Raw genomic sequence first — 27,599 nt, forward strand, 5'->3', positions numbered from 1 at the left:
GGCAAGTATGGGAAGAAACTGCTTATTAGGTACTAAGTGTCCGTTTGGGGCGATGCAACTGTTTTGAAACTAGACAGGTGGTGATTACACAATACTGGGAATATACTAAAGACCACTGAATTGTTCACTTTAAAATGGTTAACTGTATGGCATCTGTGCATGCGTGCTAAATCACTTCAGTCTCCGACTCTCTGCGACCATATGGGCTGTAGCCTCAGTCGTGTTGTACTCTTCGTAACTGTAGGCCGCCAGGCTCTTCTGTCCATGGGATTCTCCAGGCAAGCATGCTGGAGTGGGTTGCCAGGCCTTCCTCCAGAGGATCTTCTCAACCCAGGGATCGAACCCCTGTCTCATTATGTCTCCTGCTGCTGGTGGATTCTTTACCACTATCGCCACCTGGGGAACCCCAATTTAAAAGTTTATTTAAAGGTACCTGGCTGGGCGGCGACCCCTTTAAGAGACGCAAGGAAAGGGCCGGGGTTAGAGAGGCGGGCCTGTAAGAATCACGTGAGGTGGCGCCTGCGCAGAAGAGTCACGTGGTCGCTGGGCCGGGGAAATGGCGGCTCCAGGAGAGAGCGGGGCTTCGGGTGGAGGAGGCAGCACGGAGGAAGCATTTATGACCTTCTACAGTGAGGTAAACACGGAGTGAGGAATGGCGGCACCGGGGCGACCCCGCCCGGGGCTATCCTCCCAGTGGGAGAAGGCAGTGATCCTCCTGGCCTGGACCGTTGGGCGGCCCCTCCTGTCTGGCCTTTTGGGAGGTGGGGGACTCGGGGTGTGTGTGCGTCTCCTTCTGATACTGCAGGGGGGATCCCCTGGAAAACTAAAAGGGGGCGGGGGTCTGACGTCTGAGGGGAGGCGTCGAGTTTGGCCAACGAAGTGCTTGGGCGCGCGCAGAGTTCCCCAAGTTCGCGTAGTCGGATGCTTTCTGCGGCTGGGAAAGTGGGTCTGCCTAAGGCTGGTTAAACGGGTTACCGGTCCCCGATTGTATTCAAAACGGAAGCACTCTCTCCTCTTAGTCCTCTGTAGTGAGTTTTAGTAGTAGTTATTTCTGACATTCGAGAACGCTAGGCATTGTGCATCATGCCTTGTAGGCACTGTCTCCATTTTACAGATGACATACCTGAGGTTTAGGGAGGTGAAATAATTTGTTCAGGGTCTTAGAGCAGATGATAGTTTGGTATCATGTTAGGACCGAAGTAAGTTTGGTTTGAGCCTCATTTACTGTCGCATCTCCATCGGGTGCTGCGCAGTAGTTACTCAGTGAATATTTGTTGAGTGGATGAATGAATGAGTGGATGAATGAATAAAGAAAAGGATGGCTCTTGGAGTCATAGGACCTCGGGTTGGATTTTTGCATGGCTGTTAACGTGACTGTGACAATTCTTTCAAGCCATTGATTTTGCTAATCAATTTTCACGTTTGTAGAACGAAGTTTTTTATTAAAACGAGTTTTAATGAGCGTTAAAAGAAAGTTTCATAAAATATAAAGAAGAAGCTACTTTGTAAAAGTTAAAAACAAGGCTGGATGTGAACTTCTTTAGCTTGGTGTGGATTTGAGGAATGGAGTTGCTCGCCACCTGGCTGTGATGTATTCAGAGTTAAGCACCGTGTTACATTCACCTTTTATCTCTGGTATTTGTAACAGTGCTTGCTACATAGTTGGGTTTCCCTAGTGGCTCAGACGGGGAAGGCAGTGGCACCCCACTCCAGTACTCTTCCCTGGAAAATCCCATGGGCGGAGGAGCCTGGTGGGCTGCAGTCTATGGGGTCGCTAAGAGTCGGACACGACTGAGTGACTTCACTCTCGCTTTTCACTTTCCTGCATTGGAGAAGGAAATGGCAACCCACTCCAGTGTTCTTGCCTGGAGAATCCCAGGGACGGGGGAGCCTGGTGGGCTGCCGTCTGTGGGGTTGCACAGAGTCGGACACGACTGAAGCGACTTAGCAGCAGTGGCTCAGACTGTAAAGAGTCTTACTGCAGTGCGGGAGACCCGGGTTCCATCCCTGAGTCGGGAAGATCTGGAGAAGGAAGTGGCAACCCACTCCAGTATTCTTGCTCGGAAAATCCCATGGATGGAGGAGCCTGGCAGGCTACACCATGGAGTCCGACAGGACTGAGCGACTTCACTTTTGTTACATAGTAGTTTCTCCGAAATAATACATTTTAAAACAACATAGTACATCCATTTATAGTCTACTTTCAAAATGTCTCATTCACTTTGAAGTGTTAATTTGCTGGTACCAGTGTTTTCTGGTGGCTCAGATGGTAAAGAATCTGCCCAGAATCTGCTGGTTATATGGAAGACCGGGGTTTGAACCCTGGGCGGGGACGGTTCCCTGGAGAAGAGAACGGCTTCTCTCCAATATTCTTGCCTGAAAAATTCCATGGACAGAGGAGCTTGGCGGGCTACAGTGTGTGGGATTGCAAAGAGTCAGACACGACTGAGTGACTAACAATAATGGGTACTGAACAATTATAGGGGAACTTGTTTTAATTTCTTAGTTTTTTTTTTTTAAAGCAGTCCTGGTTTGTTTAAATTTTAATGTCAATTTCATTTGTGAGCTGTATTGCACAGATGACTTTTTTTTTTTTTTTTTTTTTGTGGGACGGAATATTTTCTCCTGGGGGCAATGACTTATGACTGTTTTGCGGTAGTTTGCGCTCGTCTTAGCTACTCGTGGTTATGAACAGAACGGTTTTCATGAAATGAGTTACATGCTCATGGGCTATGGGTTTCATATTAGGTACTGTACAAACATCATGGGTGTCTGATTTTCCCTTTTGTGGCCCCATTGAAATGAGCCATATCTCTTAGGAAACTCCAGCAGTGCTAGAGCTTGCCCTGCAGACACCTTTTTTTTTTAAATCTACATATTCACTGGCATGGTTTGTTTAATGAGAGAAAATGTCTAAAGGAGGATCATTTAATCATCATTCAACTAATGTTTATTGAGCACCTGATATGCACTTCGTCCTGTATTGTTTAGCTCCTTGGAGAAATGGTAGTTGACAGCAGAAAGAAGAATCCCGTCTTCATAGGGCTTTCATCTTACAGAGAAGGCTGAATAATGAACAGATGTATAATATAGTGTTAGGTAGTGCTAAGTGCTATGAGGAAAAATGAGACTGGGAAAAAGAGAGTACGGTCGAAGGTGGGGAGTGGCGTGCTGTTTTACAAGAGTTAAGAGGGAAGGTGCTGAGAAGGAGTAGCTTTTCCTGTTATTGAAATCCTTTCCAACTCTGTTTTGGCCATAGAAATAAAGATAGTATATATACTATGCCAGAGGTTCATTCCAACTAAAATTTCAGTTCTGACAGTGGCACCAAGGATGTTTTTCTGGGGCTAGCCTGGTGCTTGTTCTCCTTGGTATCGTGTTCAGGTCAGGGATTTTTCTATTAGAGTTAGAAAGGTAGAGTTATTTGCTCCCTCCCACATACTTTTTAGGTGTATTTTTTTTTAGTGTCTATTTCAGTGTAATTGTATTTTTCCTTTCTTAAAAAGTTGTGAATTAAGTTCGAACATTCACAAGTACATCTTCCATCATTAGAGTAGAAACTCTTTGAAGGTAATAGCTGTGACATATTTATTTTTAAATCTTCTTGCTCCCTGCTCTGGAGTCAAACTGTTGGGGTTAAAATTCTGGTTTATAACTTAAGTGATTGGGCAAAAATCTGAGTGGTTACAAAAAAGTTGAGTGGTTACAAGTCGGTTGACCAAACTCTTAGGTTTGTTATCTGAAAAATGTGGATAATGGTGGTACCTACCATAAGGGATTGTTGAGAGGAATCAACACCTGTAAAGTTTTTGTAATTTCACATTATATTAAGTCAGTAATTGGTAGCTGTTGTAATTATTCCTAAAGTGTTTAGCAAAGTACCTTGAACATGTAGACACGCAAATAAATGTTTGCTGACCATGTCGGTGAGTTACTTGTTGAGATGACAATTTATAGTTCATTACTGAGCTTTACTAATGAAGTTTTTATTCCCTTTATTTTAGGTGAAGCAAATAGAGAAGAGAGATTCAGTTCTAACGTCCAAAAATCAGATTGAAAGATTGACTCGCCCTGGTTCCTCCTACTTCAATTTGAACCCGTTTGAGGTGAGCTGTCTGATGTTAACGTGGCCTGCAGTAAGGAATTTTACCTAGCTGTGGGCAGACTTACTTCAAACACATACCTAATTGGTACTATGTATAGTTGGAATTGAACTTGGGTGGCTTTATTGAGAGCAGAGCTTGCTGTCATCTTTTAGTAACGCAGATATGTATAGATTTATTTTCAGGTGCTATGGAATAGCTAGCCTTGGTAAATTGAGGGTCTTTGATTTAATTTATTTGTTAAAACTTTCCTGTTTCACCACAATAAAATAACAAGCAAAAAATGATCATATAGACAAGGATGTACACTTTTGAATTTCCTTAGTTTTATAACTTCAAACATTTCCTGATGGTAAAAGTAATTCATGTTTCTTATAAAAATTAGAAATATACAAACAGCAAGAATAGTCATGTATAATTCCATCTAAGAAAACACCTGTTTATTAAAAAAAAATTTTTTTTGAAGTATAGATTTTTTTTTAACGTATTATTTATTTACTTGGTTGCACTGGGTCTTCATTGCTGCAAGGGGTCTTTCTCTAGTTGTGAGTGGGGACTATTCTTCAATGAAGTGTGCAGACTTCTTGTCATAGTGGCTTCTCGTTAGATTCAGTTTATGCAATGTTGCCAAGAATAGCACAGAAGTGACACTGCATTCTCTCTGTCACCTGTAAAGTGGAACGTGATTTTGATTTAGCCTGTTACTAATGATGTTAAGTTGATCTCTTGAAGAAGTGCCTGCTAGGTTTGCTTTGAAATTAACTTTTTTCCCCTTTCTAGGAACACTTTGAGAATGTGTGAATGTACTGTCCTTGTCGAGGTTTCAGTTTATTCACTTGTCAGTGTAGACCTGGGGTTTCCTATTTTATTCAGTGGGTTATGATTCAGTTTTATTTATTCTGTTGCTCAGATATCCCAGATTTGACCAGCGGGTTACTTTCAAGCCAGCGCTTGTCTTTTTTTTTTTTAATCACTGTTTGATTCGTAGGCACTCTTGTACTTCTCTGAACCCAGCCTTGAATTAACCATTTCTTTGAGGATCTCTTGAATTCCTTTTAATGAAGAATGAATTTTAGAAGTCAAGGTTTGGGTGCTGAGCATGCCCGTTGCCATTGTCATTACTCCCAGGCCCTGTTGGTAGATAGGGCTAAGGCGTTTGTGTGTGTGTGTGTGTGTCTGTGCACACACACAGGTATTACATAAAAGTTCAACCCAACAACACAGGGTGTATTCCAGGACGTTTTTCTTCCAGTGTTCATAGTTCCCTTCTCTGATAGCAGTCTGGCTCCTGTTATCTTTATTTTTTAAAGTACTGGTATTTTATTTATGCATTTGGCTGCCTCGGGTCTTCGTTGTGGCACACAGGATCTTCACTGCGTTGTATGGAATATTTGGTTGCGTTGCGTGGGCTCCCTAGCTGTGCCACACAAGCTTGGTAGTTGTGGCACGCAGGCTAAGTTGTTCCTTGGCCTGTGGGAACTTAGTTCCCTGATCAGGGGTCAAACCCTTGTTTCCTGCATTGCAAGGCAAATTCTTAACCAAGGCCCTCCCACTGTCTCTAATATATATGTTTACTTAATTGATGCCCCTGTATGAATCTGATCTCCCATCCCTTCCCTCATGTGAATGCCCTCCTCTCCCTGCTTCACTCTCACACCAACCGCAGGTTGCCCCGCTATGCAGAAACCCCTCTCCCTACCTCTGAACTCTCAACTCCACTGCCAGGTCACCTGCACCTTGGGTGTGGGTCTCGCCTGGCTCTGCCTTCCGTGCCTGCCTTCCAGCCGCCGGGAGCTGTCTTCATCCTTCTTGGGTCCGGCATCCTCCCCACCAGGCAGGCATCCTTCCTGTCCTGCTCTGGCTTTGACACCCCGTGTTAGGCTACCTTCCTCTGGGAGCACCCTCGTCACCTTTCTTGGGTTCTGACTTCATACTCCAGGTCACTCCCTGCATGGAGGTCCTCTTCACTCTGCTCATGTTCCAGCTCTCTGTGCCAGTAAAACCTGGGCTCCTGGTCCCAGTTGGGCTGCTGTGTTACTTTGATGCCCTCCTCCGTGGACACCCACCTCGCGGTGCCTCGGCTTGCACACCCCGTGCTAGGCTTGGGTTTTGTGGAGACGTCCTTGTTGGGCTGCAGCACTCTATGCCCATCCATGTTGGCAGTCTCACCCTGCTTAGGCTCTGACACCATGGGGCAGGCTGCCTATCCATAGAGATGCCCTCTTCAACCCACTTTGGCACTTCCCATCGAGCTACCGTTCTGTGGATGCTCTTCTCACCCAGCTTGGGTTCCAGCGCCACGTGACTGGCTGACACTCCTCCTGGGGTTCTTGTCTTCTTTGTCCCAGATAGACTGACCCTCTGCTTTGGCCATCTTGACTTCCTACCCGAAGTGGATGTCTACTTTACCTGGTCCCACTTAACATATTTGAAAGAGAAGAAGAAAATGAAAAAGCTGAAACTTAATCATAACTAATCATTAATTAAGCTTAACTTAACTGATCATTAATCATTTAGGTATGATTTTGGGGCGGACAGAGAGGAAGATGATATATTTGAAAGGTGATGAAAGAATTTGACGGTATATCCATTCTGTTGTATTTTAAATTGAGATAGTGTATACTGTGAAAGGGGATCACTTGATTGTATAGCTTACCCCTTTATTCGTTAAGATAATTTGTGTGTTCTCTGGAGATGTGGTTGATGAGGAGTAACACTGTTGGGACTAGCGTGAATGCTAGGATTTTGCTGTCCTGCCAGTAATGGAACTTCCTGCTCCACAGCTCCTGTCCTGTAGGAAGTGTGTGTGAATGTGTAAAGAATAGGTAGGGTTGCACACTTGAGGAGGTGCAAGGTGGTATTTAAGTCTGTAGGACTCCATGACTGTCCATTAGAACTTTTGCCTTTTCTCTTTTTTTTTTTACAAATAAGCTGGCCCCTGTGTAGCGTGGCTGTCACTGTTGACGTCTTTTTAAATTGAAGCGCAGGTGACATGCAGCGCTGTGCTGGTTTCAGATGTGTGGCACGGTGATTCAGTCGTGCGTGTGTGTGTGTGTGAATATATATTCTTTTTCAGATTCTTTTCCCTTTTAGCTTATTACAAGGTATTGAATATAGTTCCCTGTGCTGTATAGTAGTAGGTCCTTGTTGTTTATCTGTTTTGTATATAGAAGTGTGTATCTGTTAATCCCAAATTCCTAATTCATCCACCCTCCACCCTCATTGTCTTCTTGTAAAGTTGACTTTTGGCCCTAGGTCAGGATTAGGTATTCCTAGAAATTTAGGAAATCTTTCTGTTGAGGGGAAAAAAAAAAATCTTCCATTTAGAAAAAAATCTTCAATTTAGGGAAATACTTCTGTTTCTTCATGCAACAACTGGAGACATCTAAATGAATCAGACTTTTCTCTAGAAGTAAGCAGACTGGTCTTTTCCTGGTAAGAAAAAGTGATGTCATAATAGCTGTGTAGTCGTCCTCTGTACCATTTTATTGAGCAGCAGGTAGAAGAGGGACGCTGAGGGGTCTTATTACAGGAATTCTAATCCACAGGGCGTTCCCTGCCCCCGCCTCCTGCCGTCAGTGCAGCTCCCTATTTGGACATATTTCTAACCTTCAGCTATTAAGCGAGCATCTTTCTTTTATGCATTCTAAGAATGTTTCCTCCCCCACTTCCTTTCATAAGCTTAGATGAATCTGTGCTCCTGCTGAGTCCTGCCTTCTTCATGTTTCTTTTTTCTATTTAACTTTAAAGCCCCAGAAGGCATCACCGCAGACTTTTGTTTTCTGTTTATCTTGTTTGGCACTTTGGAAAGAAAGATATTTGTCTCACAGGACTCTGGAACTTGCACATTATTCACAGGTCAGAGAGTTCAGATATGACCTAAGACTGGATTTCTCTTTCAAGCAGAAGATCCTAAAGGTGACAGTTGAACTTTGTTTGAGTTCAGGAACTTACATTGATGTAAATGCCACCGTCAAGCGTTTTCCTTTCTGTGTGATGGTTTATTCACTCTCTGAGGTCCAAGACTATGGATTTTTCTTTGCAGCATCCCCAAAGCCAGAGACATAGTAGGAGCTCAGAAGAATCTTCCAAGAGTCTGAACAGACCTGTGTGCTTCCTTAGAGTCATACTGACTGACATAGTATTTATCATTTTGGTAAGAATTACTTGTGACTTGTCTGTTCCTTCCTTTGTGGACCTTAAATTCCAAGAGAACAGTAGTGAGCACAGTATCTAGCAATCCGTGTTGCTTATAATTTGTATTGAATGTATAAACTGGCTTCAAAGAGGTTTGGGCTGGTATAGGCCTGTTGTCTTTACTATGTTTCACGGCTACATATGGCACCTCCAATGCTTAAAGATAGGAAAGGAGTTGGATTAGCTAACTTTGAAGGCACTCAGTGAATACATGTTGCAGTGATCAGTGTATGTATGATCTGAGTCTTGGAAAAATAACTTTTGGCATTTGTCTGTGGGTATGTGTATATTTATACATTTTTGTTGTTGTTTAGTTGGTAAATCATGTCCACCTCTTTTGTGACCCCATGGATTGTAGCCCACCAGGCTTCTCTGTCCATGGGATTTCCCAGGCAGGAATACTGGAGCAGGTTGCCACTTCCTTCTCCAGGAATCTTCTCAACCCAGGGATCGAACCTGTGTCTCCTGCATTGGCAGGTGGATTCTTTACCACTGAGTGACTGGGAAACCCTATATTTATATGTACCCTCTTCATTTTTGCCAAATTATCTGAAAGGAAGCTGTAGACATTGATGCTTCATGCCTAGGTATCTTAGCATTCCTCTTCTCCAAACAAGAACGCGTTTCCACATAACCACAACACTATTACCACACCTAGGAAAGACCACATTACTGCAGTTCAGTAAACATCGGGGATAGAGTCCACACTCAAATAACTCTAATTGTCCTAAAAAAAAAAGCCTCCAAAACCCTCGGTTATAACTATTTTAGTTTTTAACCAGGGAACCAGTCAAGGTTTATGAAATACATTTGGCATGATTGGTTCTAGACTGTAGCTTTATTGAGGCTTTCTTTTTTTGTGAAGGCGGGATGATTTCTATCCTTTCATATTCATCTGAACACCTTTTTGGGTGTGCTCGACTTCCATTTGTTTGTTCCAATGCATTCCTTTTTTTCAGAACCAGGAAAGGTAGGGTTCTCTAAATATTGGTGTGTGTGCAGTTATCTCCCTTTGTCTGTAAATCTTATTTAGCTGTATTTTTCCTTTTGAGTGACTCCCCCCACTCCCAATTCCTTTCTTTCTTGCGGTGGTATGGTGGGGCACACTCATTCTTGAAAAGTCTTTGTTTTAAAGATTTTCCTTTTCCCTCATCCCCAGTTGTATGCCTGATATTTGAGAATGGGTGTGCTCTTGTAGTAACCTTCAGAAGTCTCTTGAATATAGGGGTCATTCAGCCTCCTTGCCTACCAATAACTCTGCTGCTGTAGGTGGGCTGTTTGAATGTTTGGACAGCTTGCTATAAATCTTGACATTACTTGCTGTCAAGTTTTTCTGAGACCCTGTAAGCATCTGACTAAGTTTGGCAGATTATTTTTCAGTTTTAACTTCTTTGGTATGTATTTTTCATTTCAAGGTCTTTTTTTCTCTTTATCCCCTTTAATGACTGATCATCAGTTCTGTTAACCTCAAACACATTTATTTCTGACCTCTGTCATCTTTCCTAACCAGGAATCTCAAGCTGTAATATGATTCAGATCACCTGGGGATCTTGTTGAAATCTTGATTCTGATTCAGTCACACTGATGTGGGGCCTGCTGTTCTGAATTTCCAACAGACCTTCTCACCCTCTGCCCTTCCTTACGCCTTGAATACTAAGTAAATAAATAGATGCTATGTTGAATCTATGGAGTAAACTGTGAAATCATCTGGTTTAATTGTATTTCTTATAATGAACCCTTCTTTAAAAAAACGGTATTTATGGTAATTTAAAAAATGTTTTCCCTTATTTATCTTTGCATTTCTAAGGGTATAGCAGCATGTTCAGCAGGTAGTAGCTACTATGTAAATGTTTGAATGAATCTATGTTGTGGTGGTGGGATCAGAATCCTTGATGAGAAATGTCAACACCAGGTTACCCAGGGTTGGAGAAGAATGATAAAATTTGTTTTTAAACCGTATTGTGCAAAAAATAACCGATGTCCCTGCCATTTCGCTGTACGCTAGTTCTGCTGAGCTGGAATCAGAGTTTCCCAGAGTGAGCCCCAGGCAGTGGTCTCGGGTTTCTACTCTAGGTTGAGAATCATTGAGCTGTGTAAATTTTAACATGGAGCCAAGTTGCATTTCTGAATTGAGGTGAAAAATCAGGATATATTTAAAGTGATGAAAGGGAAGAACTTCCAACCAAGAATATGCTACCTGGCAAGACTCTTGTTCAGGTTTGACAGAGAAATCAAAAGCTTTCCAAACACTCAAAAGTTAAGAGAATTCAGCACCACTAAACCAGCTTTACAACAGATGCTAAAGGAACTTCTCTAGGCAGGAAACACAGGAGAAGGAAAAGACCTACACAAAATAAACCCCAAACGATTTAGAAAATGGTAATATGATCATACATATTGATAATTGCCTTAAATGTAAATGGATTAAATGCACCAACCAAAAGAGACTGCCTGGATGGATGAACACTTGTGCAAGTACGTGTCTCTCCACTTACCACATCACTCTACTTAAGCCTCCAAATTGTATGTGATAATTTTATAAATGTTAACATTATGGCTTGCAGTTGTAATTATCTTTTATTTAGTTGATTGTGAAAACTGATAAACATCTTTTACTGTTGTTAAAAAAAATCAGGTAGTCTTGTGGGGGGTGCTTTATTTGAAAATCAACAGTTTTTCCTCATTTAAGAAAAACAAACAGCCTAATTATTTCCTTGTTGAGTTGCTATACTTTCTCCACATTTGCAAAGATAAGTAGAGGGTGGGTGCTCTACTTAATGGAAAGGAGTGAATGAAGGAGGAGGCATTTTTCTCATGGTCTGGAAGCATGTACTGGTTATAGGGTAATTTATTATTTTTCTGATGGAGTGAAAGTAACCACTGAATTAATTGAGAACCCTGAAACACTATAGCTGTTACTCTGTTACAGGTTTACTCATTTCTGTTTCTTCAACATTTTTTAGAACTGTTCTAGAACGCTGACAACTGTTAGATGTCAATTATAATTATTGGGCATCTCTTAAATCTATAAATTCTTTTAATCTCTTTTACAGTTTTGATTTTGATTCTTCCAGGTTCTTCAGATAGATCCTGAAGTGACAGATGAAGAAATAAAAAAGAGGTTTCGGCAGGTATGGTACTCTATTCCTGTAATAGGTAGAGTTTGAGCCTTTTGAAAATGTGTTGAGCATGTGATTTTCTTCGGACTTACTGTTAAACAACTTTTGGGCGAACTTTTAACTTTTTTTTTCTTAAATTTTGTAATTCTCAAAACAAATTACAGTGACTTAATTTTAAATAATTGAATGATCATAGCTTACCTATGAATAGGATGAATTTTACATCCAAATAGAATCTCTCCAACCCCTTAATTAAGAGGGGAAAGTACAAGGTAGCATAGAAAGCTTTCACGGAGTCATATTGTATAGTACTTACCAAATCCCCTGGCTTGGTAAGGGGATCATCTCTAGGAGAGAACATGTTAAATGATTCATAGTAGTGATTTACTTTTAAGATCCCATTCCTCAATAATTCTATCTTTTGTGAACCTATATTAATACTCAAAAGATACCTGATTTAATATAAAGAGTGCTTTCAGAAAGTTCTCTCAGAAAGGAGATCCAAGACCTCTGATTATTGCTCTTTCTAATATTCAGTAACTCAGGCTGTAGAGTTTGTAGTAGCCTTTTAAAACACCCTTCCAGTCTGGGGCTTCTCTGTTGGATCAGACGGTAAAGAATCTGCCTGCAACGTAGGAGACCTGGGTTTGATCCCTGGGTTGGAAAGATCCCCTGGAGAAGGGAATGGCTACCCACTCCAGTATTCTTGCCTGGAGAATCCCATGGACAGAAGAGCTGGGTGTTCTACAGTCCATTGGGTCACAAAGAGTCAAACACAACTGAGCGACTAACGCTTTGACTTTCAGTCCAGTTTTGACAGCTGAGTAACCCCCACCCTTTTCCTCTATGAGCTGAATAATCATACTTCCTCTAATGTCTTTGGAAATTAAAATTTCTTTATATTTCATGCCTTTAAAATTTCTTTTTTCTTCAACTTACATCTTTTATGTACTTTATTTTAAAAAGTTTTTTTGGCCACACTGTGAAGGATGCAGCATCTTAGTTCCCCCACCAAGGATCAAACTTGCACCCCCTGCTGTAGAAGCATAGAGTCTTAACCATTGGACCACCAGGGAGTTCCCTGTGATTGGTTTTTCAATACAGTCATTGCCTTTCCATTGCTGACTCATAATTGTCTTCAGATCTATTATTAAGCCAAGGTGTTTTTAATCTTTGCCCACCCAGTCATTTCCCATGATATAACTTGATAGTTTTTTTTGGTTCCTGAGTTCTACTCTGCACTTATGTTCAGCGTTTGCCTCTTTTTCTAAAATTTCTAGTTTTCTAGTGTAGCACATTAGCAGTTTTCCCCAGTTAAATAAGCATTTATTCAAATTCATAGTCAAACCTTTAGACTATTTATGTAACAGTACAAATAACTCAGATTTTTTATTTAGTCGTTAATAGGCCCTAATTGTTAAGAGTCTGTGCTGGAGCTGTATGACTTGAGTTTCAGTCTTGGCTGTACCTCTTACAAGCACTGTGAGCTCTGGCAAGTTACTTTCAAGTTTTCTGTGCCCTGTTACCTCATTTGTAAAATTCATGTAGCACTAGTGACTACCTTGGGATTGTTAATAAGGATTTGAATGAGGTTAGACGCATGAGCAGTTAGACTAGGTCTTCTTTATGTGCTATTGTTTATGTGTATTGGTACGCTAAGTTCTTTACTTGCATTATCTCATTTCATCTTTACAACAGTCCAGTGATCTAAAGGTATATAGTATTGCCCCACTTATAGAGGAGGAAACTGAGGCGGAGTAAGTGAACTGCTCAGGGTCTCACAGCTGGTTGGGGATTGCAGTTGGAATTGGAACCCAGGATTCCGGCTCCTGTAGTGCTGGGCTCAGCATTAGAGGCCCACTTGCTTTCATGCCAATGCAATCCCTGTGTTCAAGCTGTTTCTGTCTGTCAGTGACAGGTCAGTGGTTCTTAACCTTGGCTGACTGAAAGGGTCACCTGTGGAGGGTTTTGTTTTTAATTTTTTAGTCATAAGAAGTTTTAATTATATTTTAAAAAGAAAGAATAAAACAATGAGAGCCCATATATTCACCATCTGTATGCAATAGTTTCCTTCAGTAGCTGCGTATTTTTGGCTGAATTGTAAATTACAGACACCGTGATACTTAACACCTAAATACTGAAGCAGTTACCCACCAAAGTAAAGAGGACATTTTCTTTTTTCTTTTTTAATTGGGAGTATAATCACTTTACAGTGTTGTGTTTCTGCTGTACAACAATGTGAATCAGTCATAAGTATACATATATCCCCTCCCCAAAAGGACATTTTCTTGCATAACTGCCTGTCACACCTAACAAATCAACACCAGTTCCTTTGTATAATATCATCTGATACCCAGTCTCTTGCTGTGCTATGCTCAGCGATGCCTGACTCTTTGCCACCCCGTAGACTGTAGCCTGCCATGCTGCCCTGCCCATGGAATTTTCCAGGCAAGAATACTGGAGTGGGTTGCCGTTTCCTACTCCAGGGGATCTTCCCGACCCAGGGAAGGAACCCACATCTTTTGCGTCTGCTGCATTGGCAGGCAGAGTCTTTATCACTGAGCCACCTGGGAAGTCTGTGATACACAGTCTATAGAGATTTAAAAGAGATTTAAAAAGTACAGATGCCAGTGACTCATTCAGAAGGTCTCAGGCTGGAAAGTAGACCCCTGTATTCCTAAAAATGTTCACAAGGTTCAAGCACAGCCGGAACTGAGAGCTACTGCTTCATATTAGAAATTCTTTCAGGAAAGAGATGATATCTCAGACCTGTTTAATCCTCTGTAGTGCTCCATGTAAGAAACATAAAAGGAACTTGGTACTTTTCATTTTTCCCTTCCCTCACCCAAATTATCAGAGCATCTTCATGATGCCAGGCTGATATTTGTTCTCAGCTAGCTGTTTTCCACCTGTGTGCATTTACCTGTGGATAATTGAATGTTGTTAAGGACTAGTGTAATACCTCTGGGCATTTTATGACATTTATTAATTAAAAAAAAAAAGCTTCTGGCTAACAGTTTTTGCCCTAGTATCTTAGAGCTTTTGGTTGTAGAGAGGTGCAGTGCAGGTGAAGAGTTACTAAAAGTTCCTCTTACTGAAAAACTAACTTTTCTCTGATTATAGTTATCCATACTGGTGCATCCTGACAAAAATCAAGATGATGCTGACAGAGCACAAAAGGCTTTTGAAGGTATTTGTAAATTTACCTGCTTGTGAGTAACATTGTGTCAGTGCTAAGGACTAAGTGTTCCTAGTCCTGGATCAAGAAAAGAATGTTGTAGTTTTGTCTTCTGGTCGTGAAGAAGCTGTGGTTTTCAGAATAGTTGTCATTCAAAGCAGAATGTTACTGTTTAGAAATAGGCCTTAACTTTGCTTAGTTAAAACTTTTGTGTGCCAACAAAGACTATTACTGCGTAGGCTCATTCTTTTTTTCCTTTGAACATAAAAAATAATTGGAAGAATTTGATCACTGAATTAAATCTAGATATGGTGTAATTAGCCTTGAGTGTATATTTAATTTTCTTCCAAGGCTCTCAAAGAAAGTCATTGCCGTAGTTGTATGTTTTTAAATTAGTGTAACAACAGTAAATAATTTAACAAAGTAGGGAATGCTTGTAGATGGCACAAGTCCATTTGCACTGCCTGAGTAGAGTTCAGACTTTGAGAGGGTGTTTGCAGAAACAGTTAATTTCAATGTTTTGCATTAGCTGTGGACAAAGCTTACAAGTTGCTACTGGATCAGGAACAAAAGAAGAGGGCCCTGGATGTAATTCAGGCAGGAAAAGAATACGTGGAACACACCGTAAGTATTTATAGTGCTGCTGTGTTTACAGGAAGTATTGGTGCGCCTCGGGCACCCTGCAGGAGGGTAAATGTTACTGTTGACATAGCAACGCCTGCCTGGCCCAACAGCCCCTGTGGCCTCCGCTCCTTTGTGGTGGTTGTGGTCATGCACAGTGTGTGCCTGAAGCTGGCCTTCGCTCCTGGCGCTGAGGGTGCATGGCCAAGACGCTGCACCCAGCTCTTTCCCTAGCACTCCCGTGTGTGGAAAGCTCTTTTTGTCTTCTCCGCCCTGTGCCCTGTTCTGAGAGTGGAACATTAGAGCAGCCGTGCTGCTGCTTGGCCCTGGACTGTTATCCTTGTCTCTGTGAAAGAGCTGAAACAGGGGCTTGAGAAAGTCTGGCAAGGGCATGTGAGTACATTTTTATAAAAAAACAGGAGGAGGTACATGTCTGTGTTATAGCAGGGTTGGGAAGGACTCACCTGAAATGAATTCACTTATAGCTGGCTCTATTTTTTTGCCTAAATACCTAAATCTCCTGAGTGATGGGAAGTGTTAAGAAACTATCTTAACTATTTTCTAACTAGCTATCTTAAGAAAGGTCTTTGTTTTAATTTTTCACCTGGGGCAAAACTCTTGAGGCTGTTTTATAAGGGCAGTTTCTATTGGGAATGAAAATAGATGTGACCTTTTATTTGAAGAGCTTTGGTATCTGTAACAACTGTATAACCAGTCATAGTGATGAGGCCAGTTTAGATGAAGGAAATGAGTGAAAAGAAGAGACAGACTGCCATAACTGTGTCTTGTTGGTCAGACGCTGGAATTCGAGGGCCAAATTCTGGTAGATACCCAGGAAAGGACCTGACCATTTGTCCACGAATTATTGTAATTGTTACCCTTCCTCTGTATTTTGCCTGTAAAGAAGCCACCACTCTTAGGCTGTCTGACCACAGGGTGGCAGTAGGGCCTTTCTGAGCTTGGAAGGCACTTGGCGTTTTGCTGGACTGAATGGTAATTTATTAGAGTAAGTGCCATTCTTACGTGAATGGATATATTTATTTTCTGGGGGGATCTCAATGGTGGCCAAAATGATGTGAAAATTGTTGGTTTAAGGAGGTTTCCCGGTGACAGTTACCCGGAATGCAGGTGTAGAAATGCCAGAAAACAGTCATATTTGATGCCGCAAATTCTGTAGCTTCTTTAAAACTTGACAGATCTACTTTCTTTGCTATAAACACATAACCACGAGCCCTGAAAGATAAATGCATAATCTGTTCACTGTGTCAAAGACTCTTTGGATCTGGCCTGGGATGTGAGTTGGGGACAGCGCCTCTGTTTGTCCCCTGGTGTGTTGGATTTTAGATGAGGTTGGAGAATGGACCCCGGTTCCTCGTTTTCTTCGATTGCATTGCTGGTTTGGAGGGGAGGCAGGGGCTTATCTTTTTTCAATGCAGACTTTATGTTACAACTGTAGAAAGGTGCTCACATCATATGTGTGCAGCTTAATGGATATTGTCAAAGTATAAGTGCTCATTTTTTGATGGAAAAAAAATTCTTTTTAGGTGAAAGAGCGAAAAAAGCAATTAAAGAAGGAAGGAAAGCCTACAAATGTGGAGGAGGATGACCCCGAGCTGGTAGGTTTGAAATGGGAAAGGCCACGCCATCTCGTGTGAATGCGTCACAGCCGCTGGGTTAAAGAGAGGGAGGTGTGAAGACTGATGCGCGCATGCTGGAAGCAGTTCACCTTAAAATGTTAACACGTACATGCATTCTGCCTTTTGAAAAATCCAACTCTTTGGGGGACAGAGGACTATGGCTTTTCCTTTGAGGATGTGTCTGCTTGTTGGAGCTCACACTTGACTTTATAAAACACTCAAAGCATCGTCCATGGTTCCTGCTTTTAATTTCTCCTGAAGAACGTTGCAAACTGAGGTACCTATGAAGCAGACCAAGAGCAGAATCCTAGATTGTTGTTTTCAGATACCTCACCTGTACCTTGAATTCAACAGCAGTTATTTTTAGAGTCTTATGTTTGACTCTTTCTAAAGCATTCCACTTGGTTTTAAAAGAACCAACAAGGGCTTCCCTGGTGGTTCAGTGGTAAAGAATCCACCTGCCAGTGCCGGAGACATGGGTTTGATCCCTGATCTGGGAAAATCCCACAGGCCTTGGAGTAACTAAGCACGTGTGCCACAGCTACTGAGGCTGGGGCTCTAGAGCCCAGAAGCCTGAATTACAGAGCCCACGCGCGGCAGCTCCTGAAGCCTGCGTGGCCTGGAGCCTGTGCTCCGCAACAAGAAAAGCCACCCCAGTGAGAAGCCGTGCACCGCGGCTTGAGAGTAGTCCCTGCTCGCCACAGCTAGAGAAAAGCCCATTCAGTTAGGAGGAGCCAGCAAACAAACGCGCCAGCAAGCATTTGTTTTTATGACCACATTCATCCATTTCTGTGATGTTTTAAGTCGCCTAAGCACAGTGCAGTTGCAGCTGGGATGGTCCGCTTGGGAGCAGCCACAGTGCCTCTGGGCGCACAGCTGTCTCCCAGCTGTGGGCACCCGTCGTGCTTCAGGTAACAGTATGCTTCAGGGAAGTGGCAAGCATCGGTCGATCCTGTGGGCTCTTCAGTGGGGATTGGTTAAGAGAGAGATTCTACTTATATATTTGTGTCTCATTGCCTCACTAGCCTGAGAAATGTCAGGTCATCTTAATCTTGCCTCAAGTTAGGTCAAGTAATTTGACCCACACGCTTATCTTAAACGATTCGCAGAGGGGCAGCTGTCCTGCTAGGGCTGCTTCCTATCAGCTCCTTCCATCAGCAGCTGGCCCCCTCTTCTGTGTGGCAACACTGCTTCTTGAGAACTGTTAGGCCATCTTTTCTGCTGAATTTTAGGTTTACTCCATTTCAGTATTGTAGTTTTTTTCTCCTCAGCCCTACTTTCCCTTCTCTTTATGCTTTTTAGTCTTTTCTGAAGACTCATGTATATTCCTTGGTCCTTCTCTGTTGTTAAGAACCTTAACTTTTTTTTAGTTATTCCCCTCCCCGCCCCACCCCCTGTCCCCCGATTATAAAGGAACACATGCTAATGATAGAAAATTCAGAAAAAGCAGAGAAATATAAAAAAATTAAAATCACCAGAAACGGTTCATCCAGGAACTTCAAAAATATTGAAATATTCATATGGCTTCCATCGCCTCTTTCACTGTCCTTATTAGGGACTCGACTTTGTCAGCATTGCTTTCCGTGAGCACTGCCTGGCAGGTAACAGTGTTCAGAAGTGATAGTAATTTGAGGATTCCTTTATTTCCCTTTTTCTCCATATATCACCCGTTGCTCTAGTGTCTTTGAGTTTAGGATATAAATCCTATGAAATCTGCATGATGGGTTATTTTTTTATATTTCTTTGTATATTGAAATATACAAAGTGTTTATATTGTGTTACAAATATAATATTGTGTTATCTGTTTCTGTCAATGTGTGAGTCAGAATACAAGTTCAACTGCATACAACTGAGACCCCACATGATGGTGGTTTGAACGAGTCGGTGCCCTTTCTCTCCCCAGTGTAGCCGTCTTTGGGGACATGGCTGCTGGACTGTGTGATCTGAGGCCTCGGTGTCCTCCTCTCTGTAGCTCTGCCACCGGGTGTGTCGACTTCATTCTCGCAGTCCAGGAGATGTGGTCACCCTCACGCACGGCAGGGTAGAACGAGAGGGTAGGAAGGAAGATGTGTGCTCCCTCCAAGAACATTCCAGAAAGTAGCTGCATCACATCTCCTTACAACTCATTCGCTGAAACTTCAGTTACATGGCCACAGCTAGCTACAGAGAAGCCTGGGAGATGCAGGCATTTATGCTGGGTGGCCATGTGCCTTGAGATAAGGGATTGTGCAAGAAGGGGGAAGAGAGAATGGGGTGAAGATGGGGATAGCTAGTAGCTCTGCCTCAGTCTAGAGACTTCCGGGACCAGTCTGCTCGATGGCACCCTCAAGTGGTACAACTAGGCCTCAAGTGGCCTCACTCAGGCTAATTATGAAATATGTATAGAAAGAAAAATTGGAGATTATTTTTGCAAGTTGGAATTTCCATGGTTCTGATAAGCAGGTTGAGTTGCTTTTGTTTTCCTCACTGATGCTTTCTTACCGGGGCAAAGCTCCTCTGTATCATCCTCATGTGGAAGAGTTCGTAGCCGTATGTGTTATTTATCTCCCAGGAGAGAGCCAGCATCAGTTTTTCCTTGTTGGTCTAATTTGCCTCTGTCCTAGGCTCTATCAAAAAATATTTAATTCAAATTGCTGATAAAATATTTACTTTTTTTTTGTTCTTTTTTTCGTAGTTCAAACAAGCAGTATACAAACAGACAATGAAACTCTTTGCTGAGCTGGAAATTAAAAGGAAAGAGAGAGAAGCCAAAGAGATGCATGAAAGGTATATATTGGTATATTCGTTTAAGCCATGTCTAAATACCTAGATTAACCAAGATGGTCTTTGGGGATTTTTCTGATGAAGCAATTACTCTGCAGTACATCATTTAAGTACTTGAAATAGGAAAACTTTGGAATCACTAGGGTAAGGAATTCTGTCAGACTTCTGGGAAATATTGAATAGGTTTGTCCTTAGGGCATTTATAATCAAGAGTGCATGTTGTTTTCTTCCTGATTTCCTGGAGTGGAGTAGGCAGTTACTGAGGCCAGAGCCTTTTGTGTGAATAGTGGCTGCAATTTTGGTGAGTATTTAGTACTGTACAGTGTGATCTCTTACAGTGTACTTATTGCCCTAAAATGTGATTTGTCTTCCTCATCAGAAATCTCGAGGCTGGGGCTTCCCTGATGTTTCGGTGGTTAGAACTCCATGCTTTTCACTGCTGAGGATTTGGTTCGATCCCTGTTCAGGGAACTAAGATCCCAGAAGCCAAGCAATGTGACCAAAAAAGTTAAAAAAAAAATAAAAATCTTGAGGTTAATTTAGTTTACATATTTTGTATTGTTGATTGGTGTTCAGCAATAACTAGGTTTTGTTAGTTGGGATTGTGTGAAGTGGCTTGTTTGGGTATAGGGTTTTGTGCAGAAATCCTCTTGAATGAGAACATTTGCTGCTGTGATGGCCACTCATGGAAGTAAGGTGGCCTGGGTTCTCAGGATGGCTTTGAAGTGCTCTGAGCCCTTTCCAGGAGAACCCTAGGGAGTTGTCTGACTTTGTATGCTGGCTTCTGTGGGGAAGATGCCTAACTTGTATGGTTAACACAGTCTCCAAGTGCCATCTAAATCCTGTGGTTTGGTTTTCCTCCTAGGAAGCGACAGCGGGAGGAAGAGATTGAAGCTCAAGAAAAAGCCAAACGAGAAAGGGAGTGGCAGAAAAATTTTGAGGTAAATTTCCAAGGTGACGGGGGACTCTTATTCCAGAGGGAGAAAGCTTCCCAACTGAGAAACTTGACTGCTGGGCAGTCCCAGGACTGCCTGGGGCCGACTGTCAGGGAGGTGGTGCGTGTGGGGAAGAGTAGGGGCTTTGGGGACCGAGTCCTGGCTCAGCCGCCTCTCTGCTCTGGAGCTTGTTGGCAGGGGTGTGACAGGCACAGCTGCCAAGTGGGCTCAAGACAGTGGTTCACACATTTAATTTAGGGATAAACGTGGAGCAGTGCCCCACTTAGAGGTCTGTGAGTAGAACCCGAGGTTCTTGTAACCCCTAGTGTCCTGCCTGCAGAGAGACTTTGGGCTTGATTCCTCTTTGACATCCTGGTTCATCCTTCAGAGGCTCAACACGGTTTCCTGAGTTGAGCCACATTTGGTCTTATCTTCTGTTAACATTTAGGATTCAGGGTAGGGATTGGCTAACCAGAGATGCTGGCTTTGTTTCTGTCCCACCGCATGTGTGCAGAGAGCGAAAATGAGAAGGCCCCTCTGTAAGGGGGAAGGATTCCTGTGGTCCTCCCAGCACAGCCGGCCAGGCATTATGCTGGTTTCACATCTCCGTCCAAATTTTAGGGGGCAGAAGGAGGATGTGGGGGAAAGAGTGACTGTACTGTTGGCCAGACAGGTGGCTTTGAGAAAAGGATACAGCCTGTGAGCCCTGGTGTCTTTGTTTGTGAAGTGGCATGACACACCGCAGCTTTTGGTGAGGGTTAGAAATGTTGTTGCTCAGTCACTCAGTCGTGTCTGACTCTGCAACCCCATGGACTACAGTGCACCAGGCCTCCCCATCCTTCACTATCTCCCAGAGCTTGCTCAGGTTCATGTCCATTGAGTCGGTGATGCCATCTAACCATCTCACCCTCTGTCGTCCCCATCTCTTCCTGCCCTCAACCTTTCCTAGCATCAGGGTATTTTCTCGTGAGTCAGCTCTTTGCCACAGGTGGCCAAAGTATTGGAGCTTCAGCTTTCTCCACAAGAGTGCTTCTCTTCAGCACAATTCGAAAGCATCAATTCTTCAGTGCTCAGCCTTTTTTTTAATGGTCCAACTCTCACATCCATACGTGAGGATTAGAAATAGCATGCACTGTTATTAGAAATAGCACTGAATATTTAGGCCAGAGGTCCCCAGCAAAGGATAGCTTCATTGTCATGAGTTTTACTCATCTCATCCTCCTTTTCAGCTTGTGGCTTCTCCTGCCTTCTTGGGGGTGGTATGACTCTTTCTTGGGCCCGTGGAAGTCAGGGGAAACCTCTTCTTTGTTACACTGTGATTATTCCAGAGGACCAGGCCAGGTCGGCATACAAGGGGGATGGCAGAGCAGGTGTAGCCCTTCCTTTCTCCAACTGGTTTCCTCACCTCAGACCCCTTTTGTGTTTAGGAAAGTCGAGATGGTCGCGTGGACAGCTGGCGAAACTTCCAAGCCAATACGAAAGGAAAGAAAGAAAAGAAAAACCGGACCTTCCTGAGACCACCAAAAGTAAAAATGGAGCAGCGTGAGTGACCGCCAAGGGTCACGGCCACAGAACCTTCCCCAACTGTCTCCCTCCTGCTTTGAAGGACTCATTCTTTCCTCCCATTTTCACCCCAACATAGAGTAGTATTTGCTTTTTAGTCCATTTTGTTTTCAATACAATTTAATACCGATCAGAGTAATTCTTTTGTACATTGAAATGGGGGGCTTGGTTTAAAAAGAAACCTCCCCCCACTCTTACCCCCCAGACCAACTGGGACCGGAAGGTGCTGCCTTCTCTTCCCACAGCCTGTAACTTAATGTTTTGTACTTCACTGAAGTGTGATGGTTAGAAGCGTCGTGTGTAGTTTGTGGAAATCATCCAATTAAACACACTGCTGACACTGGTGTTGCCGTGACTTCAGAGACAAGCCTGGGCCACCTTAGGAAGCCCCCTCGCTTCAGTTCCTTGCTTCTGGGTGTGGCGTCCTTCGAAGCCCCAGATCAGATGGGAAGGCCGCCGACACCCAGAGCGGTCACTGAACGCCCCGACGTCCCTGGAGTTCGGCATGTGCTTTCCCATCTGACTGGCCAACCCGCGTGGCATGAGGCTCCAAGCCACCCGACCTGTTCACTTTCCAAAGAGCTAGCCGTGCTCCATCCCGTACCGTGGTGTCCTCGCCTGTCTGCATTTGTTAGTGGTAATATTCTGTATGTGTAATAAATTTTTATACCCTAACCACCCATGTACTATTGCTCAGGTATTATTATTCCACGGGTGGGTCTCTTGTTGGGCTTGGCCCAGCCACAGAGTGCTTTGGATTTGGACAGACCTGGCTTCTGACCATTTATGTGCTGAACCTTAGTTTTTTGCACCTGCAAATGGGAATATAGATCACTGGCCCCTTTAGGGAGGATTAGCTACAGCTTATATAAGGTAGCTACCGTAGTGCTCAGCAGGTGTTGCCAGTGTTATTTCTGTGTGAAATGAAAATACTGATTCTTTTGAGGATTAAATGAAATAGTATATGGATGCATCCTGTCAATGGTATATATACTCTGGTGTCCTGCTGGCTGAGAGAGACAGGACTAGCCCTCGGGAGGGACAATGCAGAAAGAAAGTTGACACCTGAAATGTGAAGATAGAGACTGGGTGACTTGAAGCTAGACTTTCACAAAGTTTTGCAGTAAAGAGTTTTAGTAATCACCAAGGTACGATGTCTTGTAGTGTTGAGAGATCCTCCAACTTCTGACTTGCTTCTCTACGGGAGGGGGCAGAAGCTTGGGTGTCTTACTGTCCTTCTAAGTCCAGCTGAGTCCAAACTGCAGGTGATGAGACCACCAGGGTGGCTGGGTGGGGTTTTAACTAAAACCCGACCGGGATGGAGAGAGGAAACTGTTTAGTCAGCCTGCAGAGTGATGTCTGAGGCAATACTGGCCAGCCTACGCTGGGAACATCCGTATTGTCTCTTAGCTTGAGCGCCCCCCGTCACTCCAGGATGGGTGTGTACTTGCCCACCCCTTCCCTGGAGGTTATGTGGTGGTCACAGTTCAACTGGCTTTTGTAAGCTCATGAGGACCAGGCCCTATCTTTGTCCCCAAGGAGGTTGTGTCAGTGATCAGCTCCAGGTATGCTTGTGAACCCAACAAATATCCTGGCTTAGGAATAAAACGTGAAAGCCATGGGCCCTTGCCACTGACCTCATCTTCCTGGAGCGTATGGGTGGTGAACCGGCATGAAAGGTTCGGTGCATCCACTCTCCGAGGAGGGGACCTTTGGTCCTGTTCTAAGTAGTCGGGAGTGCTTCCTGGAGGAAGTGACCTTTTTGAAGTTGCACACAAATGGGGCCTATCTTCTCACAGAAGTCTGGCGGCAGGCTGTTTCCACGGTTGTTCATGACCTCAGCAGTGCCACCGAGGAGCCTGGCTCTTCCTTGGCCTCCCCCCTCTCCTCTCAGGACTCATCACCTTACAGTTGCAGCATCTTGGGTGGTGGCAGCACCATAGCTCACACCTGTTGCCAAGCAGAAGGCATCCAGCAAGCAAAACTTGCCCCCGAAGGTGTCATTGGCCCAAAAGTGTACAATGTGGCCACCTCTAACTGTAAATCTGGGAAAACAGCAAAGGAGGATGGGCAGCCCATAGACCAGGGTGTGCCCTTGGGACTGGATACCTACTATTTCCAGTAAAGGCTTGTTGGCAAGAGAGGAAGAAAGGCAGATTGACTGGCTTAGGACAGGGCTTGAGGGGAAGATGTTTCCATCAGAGGGAACGGTGTGTGCAAAGCCCCAGAGGGAAGCGTGTAGGAAATTCATGGAACTGAACACCCTTTTGTCATGCCTGGAGCAGAGAAGTGGGGCGAGGTGAGACCAGAGAGATCAGAAAGTCATAAGAAATTTGGGTTTCAGCCACGACATCCTCTTTTCCCAGACGGACTAACGCCTTTCCATTTCCCTTCTGGCACAGGGTAGCCACAGACCCACTTGGGAGGTCAGCAGTGGTCCCAGCCCATTCCCATAACCCTGCTCAGAGCAATCTTTTCAACGATGACTTCCTGAGAGAGAGGTGTGCGTTAGGCACTAAACCAGCTATGTTACTCAGGCCAGGCATGGCTGTAGCAACTGGTCCAGCCCCTTCATCCGTGAATAGTGGAGGGGGCTCATCAGGCAGGAAAGGCTGGATGGAGGCACGCCAGGGTCCAGAAAGAATGAGAGGCTAGATGAACCACTTAATGCTTCTTCCTGCAGTTTGCTGTGAATAACAGAGGTGTTCCCAGCACCGCCCATCTCCCCGCCTGCAGCTCACTGCTTGCTGCCTGTGGGCCACCCTACACTGAGCCAGTTAGGGGTCGCACCTAGGCATTTAGGCCTCAGCTTCATCACATGTCAAGTGAGAACCGTCCCTTTAAAAAGAGGTGTAGCAATGGAATATTACTCAGCCATTAAAAAGAATACATTTGAATCAGTTCTAATGAGGTGGATGAAACTGGAGCCTATTATACAGAGTGAAGTGAGCCAGAAAGGAAAACACCAATACAGTATACTAATGCATATATATGGAATTTAGAGAGATGGTAACTATAACCCTGTATGCGAGACAACAAAAGAGACACAGATGTATAGAACAGTCTTTTGGACTCTGTGGGAGAGGGCAACGGCGGGATGATATGGGAGAATGGCATTGAAACATGTAAAATTATCACATGTGAAACGAATTGTCAGTCCAGGTTCGTTGCATGATAGGGTGCTCAGGGCTGGTGCACTGGGAGGGAGGAGGGAGGGGCGTTCAGGATGGGGAACACATGTACACCCGTGGTGGATTCATGTCAATGTATGGCAAAGCCAATACAATATTGTAAAGTAAAAAACAAAAAATTATATATATATATATCAGTAAGATGGATAGCTGGTTAAAATAAATAAATAAAAAATAAAACGAGGTGCAGGACTTTCCTGGTGGTCCAGTGGTAAAGGAATCCTGCTGCCAGGGCAGAGGACGCAGTTTCCATTCCTGATCTGGGAAGATCCCACCTGTTGCGGGTAACTAAGCCTGTGTGTCCCAACTACTGAGTCCGCGCTCTGGAGCCTGCAAGATGCAGTTACTGAAGCCCGCATGCTCCAGAGCCCGTGTCCCGCAGCAAGAGAAGCCGCGGTGATGAGAAGCCTGTGTATCAACAAGGAGTAGCCCCTGGTTGCCACAACTAAAGAGGGTCTGTGCACAGCAATGAAGACCCGGCGGAACCGAAAAATACATAAAAAATGAGGAGTAACCACTGAAAGCATCAGTCTGGACACTCAAAACCCCCCACCCCAATCCCACGGCTGTGGACTCTTCGAGGCTGTCTGGGGCTGCCACAGATGGGCACCACCTTCTGGCCCCTCTCACGGACTCCAGGTTGGAGAGAGAGTGTGTGTGTGTGAGAGAGAGTGTGTGTGTGTATGTGAGAGTGTGAGTGTGAGCGAGTGTGAATGTGTGTGTGTGAGTGTGTGTGAGTGTGTGAGTGTGAGTGTGAGCGAGTGTGAATGTGTGTGTATGTATCTGTGTATGTGAGAGTGTGTGTGTGAGTGTATATGAAAGTATGTGTGTGAGAGTGTGTGTGAGAGTGTAAGCGAGTGTGAATGTATGTGTGAGTGTGAGTGAGTGAATGTGTACGTGTGTATGTGAGAGTATGTATGTGTATGAGAGAGTGTGAGCAAGTGTGAATGTGTGTGTGTATGTATGTATGTGAGTGTGTGTGAGTGTATATGAGTGTGTGTGTGTATGTATGTGAGTGAGTGTGAGCGAGTGTGAATGTGTGTGTGTGAGAGTCTGTATGTGTATGCAAGTGTATGTGAGTGTGTGTGAGTATGTGTATGTGAGTGTGTGTGAGTGTGTGTGTATGTGAGAGTATGTGAGTGTGTGTGAGAGAGTGTGTATGTGAGAGTGAGTGTGTGTGTATGTGAGAGTGTGTGTGTGAGTGTGTATGTGAGAGTGTGAGTGTGTGTGCGAGTGTATGAGTGTGTGTGTGAGTGTGAGCGAGTGAATGTGTGTGTATGTGAGTGTGTGTGTGTGAGTGAGTGTGTGAGTGTGTGTGAGAGTGTGAGTGTGTGTATGTGAGAGTGTGAGTGTGTGTGCGAGTGTATATGAGTGTGTGTGAGTGTGAGCGAGTGAATGTGTGTGTGTATGTGAGAGTATGTGTTTGTGTGAGAGTGTGAGTGTGTGTGCGAGTGTATGTGAGTGTGTGTGAGAGAGAGAGAGAGAGTGTGTGTGTGTGTGTGTGTGTGTGGATGGGTCTGGACCTGCCCTGGGTGGAACCTGTGGCTCCTCAGCCCCGTGTTCATCCAGCACATCCACCTCATCTCTCCCCTTGCAGGAGGTCACCGGCACTTGTCACCAGTAGGTTTGGGGACAGTGGGAACATCTGGCCCTGAGTGTGGAGGAAAGAGCTCAGAAGGGGCTCAGGGTCACCTTGCTTTGTCCCTCACTGGCCTTGTAATCCTGGCCAGTCATTTTACCTTCTCTGGGTTTTAGCTTCCTCTACTGTAAAATGAGGCTAAAAATACCTTCTGTGTCCCTGTTCCATGAACTCAAATGAGATTCTGTTGATTGAGATTCTGTTTATTGGAGAACAGACCTTACAAATGGAGACAGACCTTGCAGGCAACAGGCCTGTGTTTGGCGTCAGGCAGACTGGAGCCTTGAAGCTTCTCTGAGCGTCAGCTTCCTCATCTCTTAAATCTGCTGCCCTAAGGGCGAAGAAGATCAGAGAATCCACTGCCTGGCACAGCGGGGTGCAGGGTATTCTCCCCAAACCCTCCTCCGGGAGGGTGGTTCCTGCTCCAGGAGTTGGGTGGAAAAGCAGAGGGTGGAGGTCACCTGGGAAAATTGTTAAAAAGTATTCTCTGGTTTCCCTGAAGATTCGGATTCAGGATTCAGGGTGGAGGAGACAGACTACTGGATCTTTAACAAGCTTCCGGGTTAATCCAGCCAGCATTGGAAACTCAGGCAGGGGCAGAGAGTCCACTGGGAGGTAGTGGGGTGGAGAGAGCTTGGATTTCTGCCAGAGAT

General features: G+C 44.1%; 1 protein-coding gene across 1 annotated transcript; it reads left to right on the plus strand.

Moving 5' to 3' along the window:
- The first annotated feature begins 525 nt into the window (after positions 1 to 525).
- On the plus strand, positions 526 to 22,791 carry DNAJC8 (DnaJ heat shock protein family (Hsp40) member C8). The gene is made up of 9 exons (XM_004005070.4): positions 526 to 634; positions 4,005 to 4,106; positions 11,375 to 11,431; positions 14,543 to 14,609; positions 15,127 to 15,221; positions 16,763 to 16,834; positions 19,530 to 19,621; positions 20,484 to 20,559; positions 21,981 to 22,791. The coding sequence occupies exons 1-9, from the start codon at positions 557 to 559 to the stop codon at positions 22,101 to 22,103; spliced, it is 762 nt and encodes a 253-aa protein (XP_004005119.1). The 5' UTR covers positions 526 to 556; the 3' UTR covers positions 22,104 to 22,791.
- The last annotated feature ends 4,808 nt before the right edge of the window (positions 22,792 to 27,599 follow it).

This window comes from Ovis aries, chromosome 2 (assembly GCF_016772045.2).
Source record: "Ovis aries strain OAR_USU_Benz2616 breed Rambouillet chromosome 2, ARS-UI_Ramb_v3.0, whole genome shotgun sequence".
NCBI classification, from domain to species: Eukaryota; Metazoa; Chordata; class Mammalia; order Artiodactyla; family Bovidae; genus Ovis; species Ovis aries.

Coding starts and splice junctions, on each gene's coding strand:
- DNAJC8 (XM_004005070.4), top strand. CDS start 557: ATGGCGGCTCCAGGAGAGAGCGGGGCTTCGGGTGGAGGAGGCAGCACG. Junction 635..4,004: donor TTATGACCTTCTACAGTGAG/GTAAACACGGAG, acceptor CCTTTATTTTAG/GTGAAGCAAATAGAGAAGAG. Junction 11,432..14,542: donor TAAAAAAGAGGTTTCGGCAG/GTATGGTACTCT, acceptor CTCTGATTATAG/TTATCCATACTGGTGCATCC.